Genomic DNA, 22,701 nt, shown 5'->3' with positions numbered 1-22,701 from the left:
CATTTCTTAATAATGGACTTTACTGTGCTCTGGGGGATATTCAATGCCTTGGAAATGTTCTTATATCCTACCCTTGAGTGGTGCTTTTGTAGAATCTTATTCCAGAATTGCTTTGAATGTTCCTTCGTCTTCATGCTGTAGTTTTTGTTAGGAAATGTACTATCCAACTGTGGGACCTCCCAAAGACAGGTGTATTTAACCTGAAATCATGTGAAGCACCTTAACTTAACACAGGTGGACTTATTTAGGTGTGTCATAGGAAAGGGGGTGAATACTTATGCAATCAATTATTTTCTATTTTATATTTGTAATTAAATTTAGAACAATTTGTAGATTTTATTTTTCACTTTGACATTATGGACTTTTTTTTTGTGTTGATCAGTGGCAAAAACTCCTAATTAAATCCATTTTGATTCCATGTTGTAAAACAATAAAATGTGGAAAAGTCCAAGGGGGGGGAGAGAGATACTTTCGAGAGCCACTGTATATACAAAGTCTCCAGACATCTGGAAGTGCCTATTTGTCACTACAAGGCCAAAAACACTGGCACACAGTTTTGCATGCAATATTTATTTTACTAACTAGGCACTTCTGGATTTATTTATCTTCCTCCCACCCAGCTATTAATTTGGGAACACCTAGCATTCCACTGTAAATCACATGCAGCCGATTCTTATTAGCACTAATACTGGACTACCAACATCTGACCCACACATCATTCAACATCTTTTGCAGTCTGTTAACCCACCACAGACTGAGTGAATGGTCTCAGTTATGGCAGGTGCTAATGATGGTTACTAATTAGCATCTGCAACAGGCTGCCAGATTTCTTTAATTGGGTCTCCCATTTTCATCCATTCATTCATCCATCCATTCCTGGCAGCACCACTTAACATGGGCTGCTGACAAATGACTTCTATTGAATGCAGAACCAATAATATATTGCATGAATACTGTCCCTGGCTGCCCCCAGTAACCTAAACCGTTCTTTACACAGTAATAGTGGCTGTTTTCTAGATGATACAACAGATATGATAGCTTGCTATAATAACCTGGAGAACCGATTCCTTTTTAGTTATTTTTCTTTAAAATCTAATTGTAAAAAGCAATATACTGAAACTCCCAAGGTGCTCTAGGGTATTTGTATGATAGAGTAGTAAATAAAAATAAAATAAATAAATAAATAAAAAAGGTTACACTGCATTTTATTTATTACTTTTTTTCATTCCTTGACATTGCCGTTTCTTGTGGTCATAGACATGTTTTCATAAAATAACATGAGGTTTACGTGTGTCTTTTAGTAACTGAACAAGCAAATAAACTGAAAAGGCATTGTAAAACAAAGGAAAAAAAAACTCACCATTTTGATTTTGGTATATTACATTCCACATAACAGAAAGTCGCAAAAAAAATTGATTTGCTTTCTTAATCAAACACTAATTACCAAAGGAAATTGTTTCTTTTTACCCTCATGTCTTGATTGAGTTAACAAACGACATGCATCTGATCGGATTTGAACCTGCATTTCGTTCTGGCTCTAAAATCATTGAATTCAGGTTTATTAATTTCCACTGCTTTAGTTTCTAGTAGTGCATCGCTAATTTAAACAATCTGGTATTCAGTTAAGGCTTAACAACTATTAATTAATGTTTAAAGAGAGGGAGAAAGATGGAAAATAAACAAAAACTAGAAACCCTAAATATATACAATTATATAAAAATCACTACAACAACATTTAAAGCAAGTTGGGCACTGTTTAAGCAAGGCATTTCAGAGTGATTGCCTTTCTGTCCCATGGGATTCTGACTCTCTCTAAAGCAGCACAACTCTTTTTTGACCCAGATAGCCTTCCAGAGAGATCACTATGCGTGCGCTCGCCTAATCTGGTTTTTGCTAAACAAAAATTTTAAAAGAGGCTTGAGCTGCTGTGTTGATCCTGTTGTTGTTTTATAAATACCACAAATCTCACATATTTGTCATTTCTAGCAAACACGAACATCTGATATTCGTTCGAAGATATTTGTCCCAGTACTACTATACAGCACTACTACACAATACCTAAATAAAAATAAATAAAAAGATCCTGAAATTGTATTATTTTCTCTGCTCACCTCTTTTTTAGAGCCTTTCTCCTGCAGGGATTTGAGCTGTCTATGCTGCTCTTTATTCACCAGGATCCAGCCTCGTTCGGTATCGGAAACTGTCTGCAGCCCAATAAAATAAAAGTGAGCATGTCTGAGAGAAGGAGAACTACAAATCTACAGTTACATAGTAAAATAAGACTGTGCAGCATGTTCAACAATACTGCACAACAGAAGCAATCCATAGAACCCACATTTTTTTTTGTTTGCAATTCAGTTGTCACACTTTGTCAGTTTAACATTTTCCCTCAATAATACTATGATATTTTTTCCATTTTTTATATTTATTATTTTTGCCTTTTACATTTTTTAGAGGAAAATTTAGAGCACTAAAAGCTGAGGCACTGGCTACTGACAACAATTTCCACTTACTGCTCAGGAAGCACATTACTAATGAACGATCAGGTCTCAAAGGGAGAGACATGAGTGAATTAGCCTGCAGAATCACCTATGCCTCTTGCATATCAACATTTGACCTGCTATTTTATTTTATTTACTTATATATATATATATATTTATATATATATATATATATATATATATATATATATATATATATATATATATATATATATATATATATATATATATACACACACTTTAAAAAAAAAAAAATTCATCTAAGACATTCTTTAAAAAAAAAAAGGAAAAATGAAGTCCGTTAGCATCAAACATAATGTTCCAGATGGAGTTGGTCATTACATTGGCTGGCATAAAGTGCCTCATTTGAACTACAACTGGCAAAGGAAGAAAACTGCAACTCAGTACTATAAATCTGGCACTGTATCTGTCTTAATAGAACTGCCGGGCTGCAAGGAGGTTTACTGGAGAGGAGACGGGCTCTGCCAACATTGAAATTCGCTATGTGAAATACTGCAGATGCTTCTAACTGATACAGGAATAGATAACAGACCAAATGTTTTGAAGGAAGCAAGACTTACTTTGAAAGGTATTTTGTGAGCACTGCAAAACAAAAGGTATCAGCACTAAATTTATCTACAAGTCTTCAGAACTCAAGCCTGCACAATTCCAGTATAGCGCACTATACTGTAAATAAGACCTAGGTATAGTCACACAATCCTAGCTCAGAGATTTTAATTTACATGTGATTTGTCTTTGAACCTCACACACCTTGTATCTTTTGAGAAAGTGTAAAACAATTACACAACAGAGAAAACCTTCATATTATACCAGCAATTTAATGACCTTACTGCTTATGGGAATTCCCACTTCTGTGTAGTTAATGTTAAAAACAAGTTTAAAATGTCCAATGAAGTACATAGTGCTCATAAAACAATTCCAGTGAACCTTGCCTATTATACATAATAATAATCTATTTTTATATAGCGCCTCTATTTCTTAGGTCTTAGATTTTCTTACATGAAAAACCCACGCATTACAGAAAAGCTAAATTCGACTTTTTATTATTATTATTTATTTTTTTACTGGCAATTTATTTAAAGCTGTTTGTGCAGAGAATGTATTAAGCGCCCTTTAGCAACACTTCGGTGTTTCACATTGAAAACATGTCAGTCACAGGAAAAGCAGGGATTTGCACTCAAAGGCAAGCCATTGCATAGAGCCTCTGTGAGTATGGATGACTTCTAATCCATTCCAAAAAGTAAAACTGTAGATGGATTGTGATTTTATTGCTTAAATGATGTAAACAGTTATCAGTATGTAATCTGCTCTTCTATGCTAGACAACTCCAGATGTCTTTCCAGGTCATAATAAGACATGAATTAGGACAAGGAAGCAGCATATCACAGATCTTCAAAGTAAAAACAATTGCGATCCGTCATTTGTAGCCTACATAAATTTCAAAGTGGACTTCTACAGCTATGCTGTAATTTATCATTTGCTTTTCATAGGAATGACTATTCACTTGGCAGCAACACAACTTCTCAATTACCTAAATCATGGATATGTGCATTTTAGGTAGTCTGGTATGTCTGAACTTACCTGCGCATATAATAAATTTAGTCCAACCACGTTATCCATTATGTCGTTATCATATGCTGAATCCCAGTAACTGCAAAACAATATAAAACAGGCAGAGGGTTAGTTACCATAGTGATAGTGTGGATTCAGAAAGAAAGCCTGGATATTGCCTTGGCACGTCTTTTAACCTTTTCATCTTTAGGCTGCATACAAGAAAACAAACTTAAGTTAGAGTAAGTAGCTGGGTTCTGAAATATAGCTTTACACATCACCATGTGATGCTACAACTGTTTAAATAACGGACCTGTAATTTCTCTTTTTATTGTTAACATCTTGACAACTTTTAACACTTCTAAAACTTTTACACCTGCTATGTCTTTTCTTTTCCGTACAACATCATGTATTATAATTGATGTGTTACCTATGGAGCAATAATCCTTGCTCTATCAGTGCACTAGAGTGGACATTCTGAAAAGAGCTTTGAAACGTTTAAGTGTAAAAAGTTGTCAGGATGTTAACAATGAAAAGAGAAATTAAAAAGGTATGAAATGTAACAAGTTGTAACAACACACAGGGATGTAGAATGCTATAATTTTCAGAACCCCACTACTTATTCTTTAAGGTCAGCTTTTGACACACTTGTTTGACCTATAATGGAGAACATCTATATAAGCTTCAGTCAAAACCAGTTTTAGAACCAGATTGAAGCAGTTCAGCTATCCTGTTGAAAAAAATAGAGGCCATGCTTCCCTGTCACAAATATCTATAATAAACCACAATAAGCAGAATACCTTTTTGTCTAAATGTTGAGATAAAGATAACTTAACACTGATCTCTTTGCATTAGTGCAGGTAAAGTATTTCACGTAGACGCCCTTATAGTTACCGTAAAAAATACAGTACTTTTTTGGTGTTTGAGAGTGTTCTAGCATAAATTAACCATTACATCTTCAAAAGCTGCAGCACAATAGCCATTCCTGAATTTGGAAATGCCCTTTCAATGGCTTTCAGAACAATTCATGCTGTAACTTTCAATAATGTACTAGATACATTTCTCAAATAATTATCTAGAAGAGGCTCCATATTTCAGTTAGCATTACAAATAATGAAGCACAGTAGAAAAGACTGATGTAGTCCGAGTAGTACAGAGGACTTGCTTTTATATACTTCAGTTTATTATTATTATTAAGTCTATGAGGGCTCCTTCCCCACATTGCACATACATGACTCTTGGGGACCAAACTGTCCTTTTCTAATCACAAGGCTCCACATTACTAAGCAGGAAAGGTAACATTTGACATTTTGATGACGAAGTGGCTGTTATTGAGGAAATGTTAGCAACAGGTTTGTACCTTTTCCGGTGGACGATTCGATACTCTGGGTTCCTAAGGCTGGTGACTGATACAAACGGCAATTCAAACTCTTGCAGCTTTCGTACAACTAGGGATTTTGAAAAACAAAACAAAGTATCACAGACAAGCAAGTCAAGGATAATGCATTTTCATGCAAAAGTCAAACTAGGAGACATTAGAAGCAGGAACCAGCTGTTCAAAACCTTTATCACAGTTTGTTTTTCAAGATGCAAAGCTGTCACTGGTTTATAACCTCATGGTGTCACTTTAAAATTAGCCGACTAACCTGACAACTTCCTCTTTGTGGAGCAGTACCCAAAAACATGTATTTTTTTTGGTCAGAAGCAGCACACACCGGGTTCACCAGTACTACTACATACGTCTCATGTGGCAGCTATCATGTAATAGCCCAACAAAATCAGATGAGGAAAAGGTCTGACATTATGCTTACTTTTTGGTCTACTTCAATCTAAGATCCTTGAAAATACAGTAAAGTTGCGCTAATATAAATTTCAAGGGACCACCAAAAATAAAACGTCTTTAGTAGGAATCTAAAGCTAAATGCATACTGTCAGTTTTTATTGAAACTAGAGTAACGCACATCAATTTCCAATTACAGAACAATAAAAAGTACTGTGGATTTTATTAAAAATACTGTGAGTAAAAAAAAAAAAAAAAAAACACATTGCAAATGAACTGCACTTGAAACCCACATGTCCCATTCTGATCACAGGCATTTTTTATCCATAAAATCAAGTGTCCTCAACATCCAGGTATTGAGCAAATCATGATCAAGTTCATGAGTTTCCAGTTCAAGCCTGTATGATTGCATCCCTTTTTTTTTTGTTGACAAAATGTTTGAGGGACTGTTGAAATCTGTAGCAATGTCTTTCTTGTTCTTGTACGCAAGGATAGTACACATTTTTGCGCGAGCGCTACGGCAACTCGAAATGCATCATGGGATCTGTAATTTCCAAACAGCAATAAAATACAGAATAGGAGGTGCTAATGTGGATGCAAGTTAATACGTTTCCCCAATATCCTTTGGGAATAGAGAACAAGTACTATTTTCAGTAAAACAAAAAACATACCTGAAATCTTTACTAACTTTATATATTTTTTTTTGGTTTGTTTAATAAGCATCAGGAAGATATCTGCTGCTGTCATTACATCTAGAAAGTGTAATTAGGATTCGTATAATTAAACTTGGGACATTTCAAGGACTTCACATTTGAAAATAAATGAAAACAGTAAAACTGAGCCACCTCCCTAAAAGAGACCACACATTCATATTAAGACCACAAAAATATCAAAGCGGTGTCCAATTAACTGTAGTGATTTAATGAAACCTACATGCTTTAACCAGATAAACTAATAACAATCAAAATCAAACACTAACAATTTGAACACCGATATTAAAGCCACATTTTGTTGGTCCCCTGAACAGAGGTTTCTCTGCATCTCAAATGAATGGAGTGCACAGGTATCCACTTAATGAAACCAATTAAGACTGGCTTTATTTAATTCTCAAACGTCCAATACATTTCTGCACATTGTAATAATATGCAACTCCCTATTTTGCAGCCAATGCAATCCTAAACCAGCTTCATTGCATGAGCTTAACACCGTGCTTTAGAGTTTCACTCAAACAAGATGTCACCTGACAACTATGGATTTCTAGGTGAGATTCTCTCCTGTACCTGTTCTCTGTGCATGGAAACCACATTTTCCCAAGCTGTCTGCGAAAACAGCATAAGAACGCTACGCGTGGCTAATTTGCACATTGACCTCCTCCTTTCCCCTAGTGTGATGGTTTCCCCAAACCCTCACACTCCCACCACCATGCTTGGCGGTTGGGATGAGGCTCTTCTGTTCAAAACGCAAGGTTTGGTTTTTGCCAAACCTAACTTTTCTCATTGAGGCCACAAAATACCTTTGACTCGTCTGTCCAGAGAACATTGTTCCAGAAGTCTTGTGGATCATCTATGTGCTCTTTGGCAAACTTCAGAAGGGCCACAATGTTCTTTTTAGAGAACAGTGGTTTCCTCCTGGCTATTCTTCCATGAACACCATTCGTATTCAGTCTTTTTCTGATAGTTGAGTTGTGAACTTTCTCCATATGTAGACTATCTGTCTGACAGTGGATTGGTGGAGCCCCAAATCTTCAGAAATGGCTTTGAAATCCTTTCTAGACTGATCAGCATCAATAACTTTTTTTCTGAGGACCTCAGAGATTTCTTTTGATTGTGGCATAACGTGTTTCCACACATCTGTATGGTGAAGACCAGACTCACAAAGTTTCTGATCTTTATATAGGGTGGGGCCTCCCAAACGCACCCCTGAAGATCTACCTAATTATTTAAACACCTTTTTCTAATTATCCCCTTAATTGAGCTGATAAAACCAGGGGTTCACTTACTTTTTCACATACCATGAATCTTAATTACTCATTATTTGTCTAATTCATACATCATTTTCAAAAGACATGGAATTGGTTAATATAAAACCTATTGGACATTGAAGAAGGTTTTGATTCAAGAAGCCCATCACCGTAACTATGGAATTACCATAAATTATCATTGGGGTTCACTGTATTTAGGAAAAGTCAAGAATGGACAACTACATCGGATTGACCAACGCAGAGTAATTTACATTTTAAATTCTAAAATGTCAAATTGACACACCTGGCGATTCTACGTGTTAAATAATTGGCCAAGAACATTTTAAATAGGTTAAAACCGCCATGTTTCCTGTGGGTTATTAAAAACAAAAATAACCACATCATCTTTGTTCAGTTTTACTTTTTTGATGACATTACATTTATAAAATGTAGGATGTATGCACATCGCTTAAGTGATACTAAGTGAATCAGCTTACAGACTGAAAAAAAACAAAAAAAAAAACATAATTGGACAATCTAATGAGCTCATTCTTTTTGGATGTCTCTACCTCAAGCCACCGTGGGAACACTTAGGAACAAACTTCATTCCATCCCTTTTTTTTTTTTTTAAATAAATGGACTTTTCTTCTGCACTTTAAGCTAATTCTGAGCTGCTAAGCAACTTACTATTTAACTTAGGTCAGCAAAACTTTTGTTAGCACAGCATTCATTATAACATGTTAAAACCAGAATTAACCTACATGCAACATTTTGTTATTTCAAGAATTTAAAAAAGTTGGTTTCAGAAGCAATGACTCATCTTGTTTATCTTTCATCTGATACACTGTTTCTCATTGAAAGCGTAGAATCGCTATCTGATTATCTCACACAGAATGCTAATGTTCAAAATGTAGGTCTTTCCCTACTTCTCAGTTCTTTTCTGAAACAATTTGACACCAGAGCCAGGAGGCTGGTTTGTGAAGTCTCTTAGACTTTCCTTTCCAACTTTGGTTATGCCCTATATGTAATCAAATAGGGAACATAAGACTCCCATTCCCTAGCAGTTTGATCCATTTCAAGTTTTGTGAGTTGCAAGCTTTTGTAGTGATGAAGCAGAAAAGCAGTATATTTAATATAGGTTTAACTCTACGTCTGTGTATGCAAATGGTTTATGTAAGAGCTTGCAGCTCGTAACCCTGAAACAGTAGTGAAATAACTACTATGCAAAGAGAGTCTTATTTGTTTCTCTGCATTACATGAATGACCTACTTACTATTATCTGGTACAATAAGCTTTATTTAAATTTAACTTGGTTATTTTATTTGCAAGAAATATCACCAAAACAAAAACCTCATTATTATAACCAACATTATGCCATAACCGACACCAGGCAATAAGAAGAAAAAAGACAATTTCCACAAAATACAATAAGAAAATAATGCTATAGATATTTTCTACACCCACAGTGCTTAATATTTATCCAAGTATTGTTTATGGTACATAATTGGCATTTTCATAAAAATAAATAAATAATGTAACAAAATGTATAACGGATGTCATATATATAGCCTGAAGTAAACAAAATAAAGTTTATATTGAATATTTTGTACATTAGAGACTAACAAAAAGCATTTTAGAAAAAAAAAAAAAAACACTTTTACACTACTTTAATAGGTGTTTATATTAAGAGTTGGTTATAAGATTCTAGTGGTTTATTCTAAATTAACAAAAGAAAAGCCTGCGCTCAAAAAACGCATCTTAAAAATAAGAACACAATACGGTGCATAGAACAAAATAATATAGAGAATAAATGAGCTTTCGTGCAGACCGTTGTCATTTTTTTCAGAGGTTTAAAAATTAAGAAATAAGATGTACACACAGTGCCTATAGGAAGTATTCACACCCCCTTGGGACATTTTCAGTATGTTGTGTTACAAGCTGAATCTTGACACATGTAATGGGATTTTTTTTCCTTTGATTTACACAACCTACTTAACACTTTCAATGTGGGAAAAAATGGGGGGGGGGGGGGGGGGGGGGGGGGGGGACAAATCAATTAATAAAAACCTGAAAAAAGTCTTTATTAGATAAGTATTCACCCCCTTTGCTATGACACTCCTAAATAAGCTCAGGAGCAACCAATTGCCTTCAGAATCCACACAATAAGTTAAATGGAGTCCATCTGTGTGCAATGAAGGTTTTTTTACATTATTTCAGACTAAATACACCTGCCTGTGTATGGTCCCACAGTTGGGTAGTGCATTCAAAGCAAAGATACTACCATGAAGACCAAGAAGCTTTCAAAACAACTCTGGGATAAATTTGTGGACAGGCACAGAACAGGGGAGGGGTATAAAAAGATTTCAAAAGGCATTGAATATCCCTTGGAGCACAGTCAAGTCGATCATTAAGAAGTGGAAGGTATACGGCACCACCCAGAATCTGCTTAGAGCAGGCCGTCCTCCCAAACTGAACAGCCAGGAAAGAAGGGCATTGGTCAGGGAAACCACCAAGGAGGCCAATGACAACTGCGTTCCATGGCTGAGATGGGAGAAACTGTCCATGTGTCAACAATAGCTGAGGTACTCCACAAATCTGGCCTGTATAAAAGAGTGGCAAGAAGGAAGCCATTTCTGAATAAAAGCTCATGTATAATCCCGCTTGGAATTTCCAAAAAGTAATGTGGGAGACTCTGAAAAGATGTGGCAAAAAGATTCTGTGGTTCGATGAAACAAAAATTGAATCATCTGGCCTAAATGCAAAGTGTTATGTCTGGGGCCAACCCAACACAGCACATCACATCACCCAGGTAACACCATCCCTACTGTTAAGCATGGTGGTGGCAGCATTCATCAGCAGGGAAAAATGGAGAGAGCTAAATACAGGCAAATCCTTGAGGAAAACCTGCTTCAGTCTGCAAGAAAGACCTAAGACTGGGGCAGAGAGTCACCTTTCAGCAGGACAATGACCCCAAGCACACAGGTTGTGTAAATCAAAGGAAAAAAAAAACATTTAAATGCATCGAGATTTCAGGTTGTAACACAAACTGTCAAAATGTCAAAGGGGGGTGAATACTTACTATAGGCACTGTAAATGAACAGAATTTGGTGTGCCACTTTTGGATGCAAAAGTCTGCTGAACAGGGGATTGTTTCTAAAAGTAGAAAATAAGTAACTTTTTTAGATTTTGTTTTTTACCCAACCTAACATAGCTATTTGAAAATTGCTCATATGCACGATATATAATAATAAAAAAAGAGTTTCTAATGTGCATGCAAGCTCTTTCAGGGTTTGTTTACTATAAAAACTGTTCAATACAGACCAGGAAATGTGGTAATAAAAAAAAAAAAAAAATTAAAGTTTTTTGTAAGCATCTGTTAAGCTGCTGGGACCCTTCTTGGCCAGCTTTTTGGCCTCCCAAATAATTGCCACAAATCTAATCTTTAGGAACTGCCAAATTTCAAAATCTAGACCCCTGTACTTAACCCTTGCAGTCAATACTATAAAAACTTGGAAAGGGTGCAAAAAGACAGACAACTACGTTATTGGAATTCTTGGAGCCAGAACTTTCACAATTGCATACAAGGATGATTAATTTAGAAAACACGGATGTAAATAAAATACTTAAAACAGCACAGGGAATCGAAACTGGAGATAGCAGCGCTGTAGCTGACCTTCCATGCCACTGCAGTGCTTAAGGAAAAGCAATCTCTGAAAATAAATGTTATATTAAACTATACACATCTGATGGGGCCTTTTAAAGTTGGTTTACTGATGAAAGCAAATGGTTCATTTAGTAACTTAACCTGACTTTCAGAGAATATATATTAAAAAAAATAAAATAAAAAATACTCTTCAAAATACTCACAAGTATAGCCCTCATCCTTTCCCTCTCGGATCAGGAAAAGGCTAAAGTATCCAACCAGGTCATCAGGTAGACCTAACTTCGAAGCTACAGCCTACATAAAATAAAATAAAACACAAACATGCAGTCATAGAAAGCCAGACCTAGGCTGTCCAAATTACGAGTGCCTGGAAAATAATGGCAACATGAACAGTGTGGGTGAAAGTGCATTTCTTCTTAGCATGAGTTGTGAACAACATACTGATATCTCCATAGTGATTGTAATGACAAATAAAACACACACATTACAACTGTTGTGGGTTTCAGAAAAGGACATTTTTCCTTTTTGGAAAAAATATATATTATATATATATATAATATATATATATATATATATATATATATATATATATTAGATATATCAGTACAGCACAAATGCTGTTATCTGTGTCTACTTCCTCAGAACAGAAGATCTTTACAAGTAGACCAAATATAAATACAGACATCTATTTGACTTCTGAATTTAAACTGGCAGTCTTACCAAACAGAAGGAAACAGACACCTATTTGAGATGAGCCGTTCACACTTCCTTGCGATGCCACAGGACACACTGAAGCGATGTGAAAAAAAATAGGATGTGTCTATTTTTGCGATTTTGTCACACGGCAGGTAGCGCACTGACCAATGAGGAACAGCTTCCCCTGAGCACCTTCAGTAAACAACGGCAGAAAAAAAGATAATTCTCGCAGTACGAAAATACCCAGAGCTGTACAATAAAAGGACACAGCAATGAGGGAGAACATCTGGCAGTCCATTTCCAGGGAACTGGATTTAGCTGGCGTGTAGGATTAGTTTACCTTTATTGAAATAAGTATTCTGAAAAGCCATTATGTATTCTGCATTTCTATTAGCTGCATAACAGGACTATCATACGTGCAATTTTTTCTAGCTGATGATAGTCAGGACGAGTGTCGCCTATCACTTCGCTCACATCTGACACCAGGGCCGCCGAGAGCCGTCATGGGCCACAGGGAAGGATTGCTATGTGGGCCCCACCGATAATGAAAAAAAGTTAACCAGCACACACGGTACTACATTCATCAGCACAGCACATACTGTATATTGCAATCTCTTGATGATCAAACTAAATGGCAGTTTCATTCTTAGATGGAATTGTACAGTTAAAGCATGAAAGATTGCTGCATGTATATATGTTTTTAAAATTACACACATTACAGTACTTGTGTTTATAATGCTGTAGCTTCCTATTGCTTTGAAAATTACAACTGGAGTTTGTATACATTTTAGATCCTGTAGCAGTCAGACAGTCGACAATGCTTTTGTTTCAATTTTCTTTGTCGATCTGCATTTAACTATAATTATATTTTACGTAACAACGCCTTTAAAAGCAGAAAAAGCTGCAATGGTAGTATCAGATTCATTTAACCCGATTCATGAATGTTTTATGCACAAACAACCACCCTTCGTCCAAGACATACACTATTATAAACAAGTCAAACTTTAATACGTATATAACAACTTCGTTTTAACCATTAAAACTATTAGTTTCAAAATCTCAATTAAGATCTGCTGCAAGATAGTTTAATTTCTCAAAGTAATTATGTTTAAGTTATTTACAGTATTCAAACTAAGTGAATAAATATTTTTTGTTGTAGAAACTCCTTGTGTAATAATCATTAGTACAACACTGGACGCTTACTTAACATTTTAATGGTGTTGCTATAGACCCATTTTATTTATCCTGTACCAGAAAAAACCCCACTCATCTCATCTCTGCTCTTAACTAATAACCTGTATTAGTAAAGATATTTGTATTTTAAGCAATATAACCAATCATTCCCCAATTGTGTTTACCATCAGCTCAAGAAAGTGTTTTGTATATTTTATACAATAGAATTTTTCTAAAAAACTGCAGCACCATGTTGTTTTGAGCAAATTATAGATCTTAACAGAAGAACTGTGGTAAATACTCTAGTTTGTTTTTCTTTGCTTTCACGGACTAAAAAGTGGCAAGATGGCTTGAAGGATGGAGGAGGTTTGTGTACCTACCTTTAGGGAATATAAACAAACCAAAAAGCCAACAAAGCTGAAGAGTGCGCAGAGTACCTGGTCTAAGGAAGAATGTAGTAAACAGTTACCAAGAAAGTAGAATTCAATGTAAAACTGAAGTGAGGGACCGTGGAGTGTGTGCACCGGTTCATCTGCACAATGACAGTAGTTACTGTTTTGGTATGATGATGATTGATTGGGACGAGTGTGGCTGCAGATCAATTTCCAGTCAGTCAATCATCTAACCTACTGTTTAGAAGATGATCCTCAATAACAAAGGGCAGCAGGTAGTAACCAGGTACACACAGAAACGGCTCAGTGTGTTTTGACGGGCTTGCAGAAAATAACGTGATTATGGGATTTCCAAACCCAAACTTAGAAAATACTTGGAATGAAAATTTGTCTTGATCAATAAAATAATTCTTAATCACAGCTCAGCTATAACACAGATTCTTGCTTTTAAGAGTGAGCTGTTTACAGTAGTGAAAGCTTACTGAGTCCGATTGACAAATCCTCAGTTTTTGCATGAGAACCTGCATCATAAGAAAAAAAGGTCACTTTAAGCATCACAATACTTATGACTGAGAAACAGGGCACTTTTGGGGCATAAGTGTAACAGGGTCAATAATGACCCTGTTATCTTTCACGTATTTATTTGTAATTGATTTATCACTTTAGTAGCTTCTCCACCCCGTTCACCTTTTATGCCTTATTGGGTATTGACTAATATAATAATTAACAGTTTTATGCACTTGAATATAAATTGCACGTGTCTCTTGCAAACTGGATGATCATCTTTGGGGTTTGTGTCTGTGTGTCAGTCTTTCAGTGAGGTTGTGTTTGTGCAGGAGTGCACAGAGGGAAGTTAAACGAGTCTGTACATGGACTTTCCTGATAAGTATTCAGCTGGTGCACAGTATGCCTGTTTAAACAATGAGCATGACTGAGTTTTATCTTATCGGTAGCTCATTGGTATGGCAAGTAAATAGATTTTTTGTTATACAGTTTGTTTTATCATGTATTTAAAGCCTGCTTAACGAACAGTACCTTTCCTAAATTAGCTCAGCACTTCTTAAAAGTGCAATATTACTGTTTGCATGGTGGTATTTTGATAAACCTTAATTATGATGGAAAGTTTGTAATTGACCATTTGTATATTTTAACAACCGTGTTGTCAAAAAAAAAAAAAAATCTTGTTGCTTTTAGAATGTTTCTTTTGACCTTTTTATAATTTTTTTCTTGGTGACATCATTTCCTGTATTTTAATTCTGTATCCGAATAAAAAGAACTTCATCATTTATCTACTATTCTGTGCTTTAGATCTCACTGAACTGGCGTAGCCGGACTACATATTAAAACTATAACCCTGTGTTTTGTAGCCCCTCTGACCGAGCAGATGTTACAGAAGAGCAGGGGCTTAAGCCAGTTACTCATTCAATTTGAATTAATTCACATGCCAACTTGCGATATGTGCCATGTTTGCCCATTGTTTTTGTATCAAAATCCATTTTCGGCCGGGATAAACATGCGAGGGGGACGTAGAGCGGTTCCCCCTCTGTGAGAATCAACTTTGAAATAAGTGGCCCAGAGCAATTTAACCCCCGAAATACCCCAGTTACTTATTCGACTTGTGTTACATTTGCTACATCCGAATAAGAAGCTGGAATGTGAATAAGAAGCCAACTTCGGCATCATTGTATTACTGCCGCTTTGTGGAATTCTGATTTATCTTGAAGTTTTCAGATCTTATAACTGTTGAAACCCATAGAGGCCAATGTTCTTTCCCTGCACTACTCACTGAAAAATAAATACATAAATCAATTAATACATAAACACACTGCCATGAGATTTCATTTTTTTTTTTTTAAATCTCGCATAGCTACATGGGGCGGTACAAACCTCAGTCACCTACAAAATTGGGAAGCTCTATCAGCAATGGTTTCCCGCTTCATGAAAGACAGTGCACATGTTTTAAAAACTAATACCGGAAATTAAGTACGTGTTCACCCAGGGTCGGTCATATAAACTGCAGTGTAAGGTACCATAAAAATGCTACTTAAGAGTTTTGGGTAGCAGAATGCTACCAAATATACGTTAACTTTGAGCCTTGATAGACAGATAGGAGATACATTTTATAAGTCTTAGGCACATTCAGGACTTAAAATACACCTCACTGTTATGAGCATCAACAGTTTACTCAAAGCCTTCACTAGTGTTTTCCACTATTATTATTTTTAATTGACTTATTAATTAGTTCGGGTGAGAAGAAACCAAGCTTGTCAGGTTTTTTTTTTTTTTTTTTTTTAAAATAAAATATTGGAGAAATTGTTTTCTAATAGCGATAGTGCCCTCTTTATGAAGACCACGTGGCATTTGGCCATGACTTTGGTTGGCGCCCTCGGTTACCATTAGATTTTATCTGAGGAGTTTCCACAATACCAGAAGTATGAGGTTAGCATTTAATAGCAACAGCAGCAGATTGACAAAAACATACTGTATAGGCTCCCCTAAAAGAGATGCAATAATGTAACACAAGTTTAAGCACAGTGTAGCTAAAGTGACACATATCAGCTCAGCCAACAAAAATAAAATCACACCCATTTAATTTAAAATGATGCATGTTCTTTTCATAACTTGTTTCTGCTTAGGCCATCATTTGCAATGTTTTGCAACTGTTTCCACAAAAAACTGCTTGTCAAAAAACTTAAGGCTGATTTTAAAGAAATGAGATGGGGAAGCAGATTAGCTTTGCACAGGCTACAGTACAGAATGCTTAACTACAGTCACCAAACCTCCTCAAAAAACCAGCCATGAGGAGTCTGTAGAGACACAATGTTAGCTAAAATTGTAGAGGATATCGGTTAAAGCATGCTTTAAGGTACACTCTCTGTATTCTGATGTGTAATCGGTTCATGTTATTGCACTTCAAAGGTCCTTTCCATATATATATTACTGTAAAACCTTATTAAATCAAATCAAGCAAAACTTTGGACATGAGTTAGTCAGTCCCAAAATATTTAGCTACCATTTCACCTTCAAACCCTAACAGCGCCATAACCAATACAGATTGTCTGGTGACCATCTTGACAACCAAATAACAGAGTGAGCCATACTTTCACATTAATCATTTCAATACAAAACTAGGATGGCTAAGCCTTCAGCAGCTCACATGTTCTGCATTTTTAATGTTTAAAAAGAACACACTGAGGGTTAAGTATCTTTTTAAACTCTCTCATTAAGAGTTGCTAGATGACTATTGTGTTCTCTCCAGTATAACTACTACTTTATAGGACTGGAGTAATCTCATTTCATCCAGAGACGGGAACGCAGTTGTATAGGTCAAGAACATCTGAACAATGATTTGGAGTCCTGCAATTTCAGTAACAAAACCTTAGCACTGGGTGACTTAAACTACCCTACAGTACATAAAATACACACACTAGCCGTGGCCAAAAGGAGGTACTGACATTTCTGTGAAGAGCACACGTGTGTACGTCCATGTAACAAGGCTAAGTAGAGTCCAATTTATTGTCCAATTAACCTCTCCCAAGTATCCAATAAAGACGGTGCATGTTTTCAATAAAACACACCCCACCCCACGTTAACCATTAAAAAAAAAAAAAAAAAAAAAAAAAAAGTGTGTCTTATTTTCATTCAACTATGGTGCAACCAGGATCAATCAAACTTTGTTAATATGGAAAACAAAAAACTGATAGCTTTACAAAGCAACTTACAACTATGGAAACTTGTGGCCGTTTTACATTTTTAAAACGGATGTAAAACAGCAGCAACAGCTGCTTACTCTAATAAACAGCCTCTTTTTGTTCAATCAATTTCTAAACTCGACTATTAGCATTGGCAGACATAAATGTCCCATCCAAACGCCCCACTGACTCAGCCCAGCTGGATTTCTATACAAAAACACATCCACCTCCTTCTCGTCTTTCTGCCGACACTTCCAGATGGTACATTTCTGAAAAGGAGTGGGAGTTAATGCCAGCACAGCAATAGTAAAAAATACCGCAAAAACAGAGTCGCTGTAATGTTATTTTTGGCTGATAAAAGGTCTCAAGAACATGCGTCGTGTGCAACTGACCAAAACTGCTTTTAGATTAAGTTAAAATAAAAATTACAGAAAATTACAGATTTATAAAAATGGCACAGACACAGAGGTTTGGAGCACAGAACAGCAGATTAAAATCTACTGTAGTAATGTGGCAGTATAATACATTATCTAAATCGCATCACAAGCACAACACAGTCACAACAATGCATGCACTAATCACCATGTGTATGTTCCATTCTAGCATTCCATCCACAATATGTGTGTGTGTGTGTGTGTGTGTGTGTGTGTGTGTGTGTTGTGTGTGTGTGTGTGTGTGTGTGTGTGTGTGTGTATATATATATATCATATTGGTGTCAAGTTCAAACCATGTGGAAAACAAATAGCAGATCTGCCCTCATTCACCCACTGAACCCTTGTAGCTTAGGAGTACATATGGAATATATGCCAATATCAACAGGCTCTGAGACAGTTATTGTTGGTTAACCATTAAGGGAACAAGACCATTTTTGGTCTAAAGTTAAATTCATCAGCCTTTTAGTGTTGTGTTTTCTGAAAATACTTGGATTATAATACCACAGTAGAAATTCAAGAAGTTATTTGATATAAAAATTATATTTATATATGCAACATTACATTATGCTGTTTCTGATTCTATACATTATGTAAAATTACAATTCAGTATTACATTTTTTTTTTTTTTTTTTTTTTTTTTTTTTTTTTATTACATGTGTTTCTGGTTTCTTATACCATTCTGCCGCCATATAAGCTTCCCCACAGATCTCTGTCTTACCTCTAGGACATCCTCGGTCTGGTCTGATGTGAGTATGTTCACTTTCACTTTCTGCCCATTCGACAGGTAAACATCCAAGTGAACTTCCTCCGTGGGAATCTGCTGTGTTTCCTGCAGGACAAAAGGCATGGAGAGAAATCAGCACTGATTCAATGTAGTGGACGTCCAAAGCAGCTCATCCCACTGCATTCAAGGATTGCTTGTCCCTATCCCCATGCAATGCAAGTTACCAGGACATGGCAGGGAAATGCTGGTAGGTAAAAATAAATAAATAAATAAATAAAAAAGGAGGAAAGCGAAGACATGACAAATAGAAAAGTAATTTAAAAAACTTTGCAGTAAAGCACTTTTACAAAAAGAAGACATACAACAGACTTCCCTTACTACTTGTGGTCCACATGTCAATGCTGTTGCATGTATTTGTTAAAAATCTGCACACATTCGATAAGATATTAAGTGACAGGATTCAAATCAAACTGGAACAGATGTTTAAATAATAGTTTGGCAATATCGCCTACTTGAACATCTACAGTAATAGCATGCATACCCATCAAGACTGCAAATATAAAATTAGAGAAAATCAGTATCATGATAGATTGTAACACCCACTGATTTAATGCCATAGCCACGTTTTTAAACACAGAACTACCTGTTGGGTTTTTCTCAAGAAGCTGTTGAATGTTTCACTGGCTCCAAGTATAGGGTCCTGTCGCACTGTGGGAACACACATGCATACATGAACGCCGATATAGCAGTTAGCAATAACCGAATAGAGCCAACATCTGATTAAACAGCTCATCTGAAAAAATTGATTAGCTCAGTACAGTTACTCTAATCTTGTTTGAGACAGTGTTTATGTATTAATAATTAATTATCATTTTACAAACAATATTAATCAATGTTAACAGGTTCACATACTAATATACGCAGTGCCACACCAGCGAGAGGTGGTGGGTAACCTAATACCCTGTAATAAAGAATATAGCCAGACTACGCCACTTATGTTTAGAGAAAATAAGAAATACTGTTCTATTATAATTAGCTTCTGCTTTTATTGGTACTCGGGTTAGAGGCATCAGTGGAGGGGGACAGCAAGCAACCCACAACCCACACCAAGGAGCAGACAGTAAGTAATATTCAATTGTTCTTTATTAAAACAGGTTGTATATGTATGTATATTATACACACACACACAAAGACAATTACAGTTTATAATAAAAATCCACAATAATCTAAATATAAATCACACAGAATAATGATTAAAGCAAGTAAGGATACGCACATGGCATGCTGGGAGTACATTTTACACCCTTTTTTTATTTTTTGGTCAAACATCGAACAAGTAATTTATTGACATGGCCCAAAAAAAAAAAAAAAAAAAAAAAAAACAACTTTAGATTCTTGCTGAAATGTCAAAGTATTTTCTAAAAGTTTCCTTTAGTTCTACTGCATTCATTAAAAATCTACTGTTGTTTATATTGGTGGGTAGCACTGGAAATCTCACTTAGCATTACTTTAGATATAACCACCTGGTCTGAAATATTTTATTCTCATGTTAGTCAGCACAAATTAATTATACACTTGAAACCTGAATTTTTGTAAAGTTTAGATTCTGTGCTTTTAATGTAGATCAAGCCTGTCAAACACAGACCTGGGGGTCGAATCAGGCCAGATAAAAGGCGCTTCTAACGGTGCAACAACTGTGCAAAAAACACTCCACGGAAAGATCTTTTAAAATGAGATAGATGGGTGTCTTAGCATAGCACTTTATGTTTTTGTTTTACCAGCTAATATTATAGCTATTAAGTGTTTGTCTAACATTTCCCCCTCCAAAAAAAGTACAAAGTCCCGACACTCCTGCATACTCACCAGCCTGCATATACTTCTCTAGCTGTTCTCTTCGCTGTTCCACTTCAACTGGCGCGAGTGTAAAAAGTTTCTTTGGAGGGAATGCTGGGACTACATTATTACCATACTCCTTTTTTAACTGTGGGATGAGAGGTAATACAAATATAAAGGTTTGTTATATTTTAAACTGCCAGCCAAACAAATAAAAGTCTTTTGAATAACCAGCCAGTAGGGTTTGAATACTTTATTTATTAAAGCTCCAAGGAGGCCAAGAATTGAAACAAACTGCATTTTGGATGCAAGTTTTTTTCTTTAGATTAGATTTGTAGTCAATGTTGTATTACTGCATTCTCCCAGAGCTGAAATGACACAATCTAAACAAAGTTAAAGGCTTGGCAAATCAGATTTACCTGCAGAAGATGTTCAGAGTGGGCAAGCCTAACCCTTTCCACAATGTTTGGATTCATGAGTGACCTGATTAACCCTTTAAGATGTCTGAGAAACAACTGTACACAGAGCATTTTACATCTGGGATGTTTACCACTTCTTAAACTCAGTGACACAGAGGTAATTTCCAAGTTGCAGTACGATAATACTAACTGATAATTCTTTGCTTGTACCCATTTCAATGCCAGCTAAACTGATAAGCCCAGGCTAGATGTCACATGATTCAGCTCCTTTGCACAACATTGCCTCCATGTGGTTATTTTAATTCCCAATAAAAATGTCCATACCCTGCAAATGAATTTGGTAGCTTGGCAAGATTGAGTAACTTAAAATGTAGAAATTTTGTTGGGCATACACAGCTTGTTAGATGAATATGTGTACTGTGCTGGAACGCCCCGTGAAGCTTTGGAATTCTCAGCATGGAGTGCTTGTTTAAGCATAGTTTATGAGGAGATACCCAAATTGGTGTCATGCTGCTGTTTCTAACAAAAGGCTACATTCTTGTGTAGTATTAAGTTTGGTAAATATTTTATTGGAGCACAATTCATTTTCAGAATTACATACAGCTGTGTGACACAGTGCCATGAGTGGTCACCATGGCAAAAATAAGTGATAAGGCAGAAACTGTTTATTCTGGAAGTGTGGGCACGCTTATATTAAGAAAAAGGCTTTAAAACAAAAAACTGCAGAGTAGGCAGAAGAGAAAAAAACAACAGGATTGAGGATTACTGCGATTGGGTAATCATTCTCCAGGCACTGGTGTGTTTGTCAGGTCACACCAGTGCCTGGAGAACTTTATTTTGAATCTTGTATTAGAAATATACCCATTCCTTTATATTTAAAACAGCAACCTATGTTCCCTAGAATTCAGACTCCCTTGCATATACAGCCCAGCACTAGCAGGAAACATTCAACTACCAGGAAACAAACACTCAGTGAACTGTGGATGCAAAGTGTTGAAACCCCCAGCACAGTGTCAGTGTAGACATTTGTTCCTAAATTCAAAATGATTTTGAATTAGGCCAGCCTGGCAATATGTAACCTGCACTTTACCTGCTCATGTAGCCTGAGGAGCTGGCTGTATCTGACCCGGCAGTGCAGAACTCCGTTTACGTGAATGTTGTAAGCCTGAAAGAGAGGAGCAAACAATGGTACGTACAGAATAAAAAGGAGGATATTGTTCCACAATATAACTGTTTTGTTACATAAACAGCAATTTCATTTCTTAAAAACACTCATCTATCAGACTTTAGCATTTCTTGACTTTCTTCCTGCAACAATGAGCAAAATTCAGACATTCATAGCCTACACAAATAGCCAGTGCCTGATATGCAAGGCACCATTTAAATACAACTGTGTACATCAGTGAACAAAATTACAACTCCACCCAAAAAGACAACTTCTTTGTACTGCATCAGGGGTTTAACAATGAACTTGCACTTTTTTTGTTTATTGAAATTTGAGTTACATAACACTGTTCAAACTTGCAATATATAAAACTTAATGTTAATATAAAATATATATATAATATATATACTATATATATATATATATATATATATATATATATATATATATATATATATATATTACACACAGTAGATGGGTGTCAGCCATGACAGCAGAGTCAACCTTTTGAATCTTAACCACAGTATTCATAAAATAAAAAAAATAAAATTCAATCCTTACTCAAATTACCTCCACTTCATTTCAGCAGTGGTCTGAACATCTCCAGTTTGGAATTCTTTGAAAACAGTAATGAACATCAAATATTCGCAATAATTGGCCGAACAAGAGCCAAATGGCGGGCCAGATGACACAAGT

The 22,701-nt window shown here is 35.9% G+C and overlaps 1 protein-coding gene across 2 annotated transcripts in view; it reads right to left on the bottom strand.

Annotated features, from left to right (window-relative positions):
• LOC121317314 (sorting nexin-17-like) overlaps nucleotides 1-22,701 on the bottom strand; it is a 30,296-nt gene that overhangs the window by 5,214 nt on the left and 2,381 nt on the right. For both annotated transcript variants that reach the window (XM_041253120.1, XM_041253121.1), the window contains exons 2-9: nucleotides 21,931-22,005; nucleotides 20,452-20,569; nucleotides 19,232-19,296; nucleotides 18,583-18,693; nucleotides 11,681-11,771; nucleotides 5,434-5,521; nucleotides 4,104-4,173; nucleotides 2,112-2,204 (exon numbers count right to left, since the gene is read on the bottom strand). In XM_041253120.1, the coding sequence (XP_041109054.1) occupies nucleotides 2,112-2,204; nucleotides 4,104-4,173; nucleotides 5,434-5,521; nucleotides 11,681-11,771; nucleotides 18,583-18,693; nucleotides 19,232-19,296; nucleotides 20,452-20,569; nucleotides 21,931-22,005 (711 nt within the window). The remainder of the gene's footprint in view (nucleotides 1-2,111; nucleotides 2,205-4,103; nucleotides 4,174-5,433; nucleotides 5,522-11,680; nucleotides 11,772-18,582; nucleotides 18,694-19,231; nucleotides 19,297-20,451; nucleotides 20,570-21,930; nucleotides 22,006-22,701) is intronic.

The sequence above is a fragment of the Polyodon spathula genome, chromosome 6 (assembly GCF_017654505.1).
Source record: "Polyodon spathula isolate WHYD16114869_AA chromosome 6, ASM1765450v1, whole genome shotgun sequence".
In the NCBI taxonomy this organism is placed as follows: Eukaryota; Metazoa; Chordata; class Actinopteri; order Acipenseriformes; family Polyodontidae; genus Polyodon; species Polyodon spathula.
This window is presented reverse-complemented; position numbering and strand designations above follow the sequence as displayed.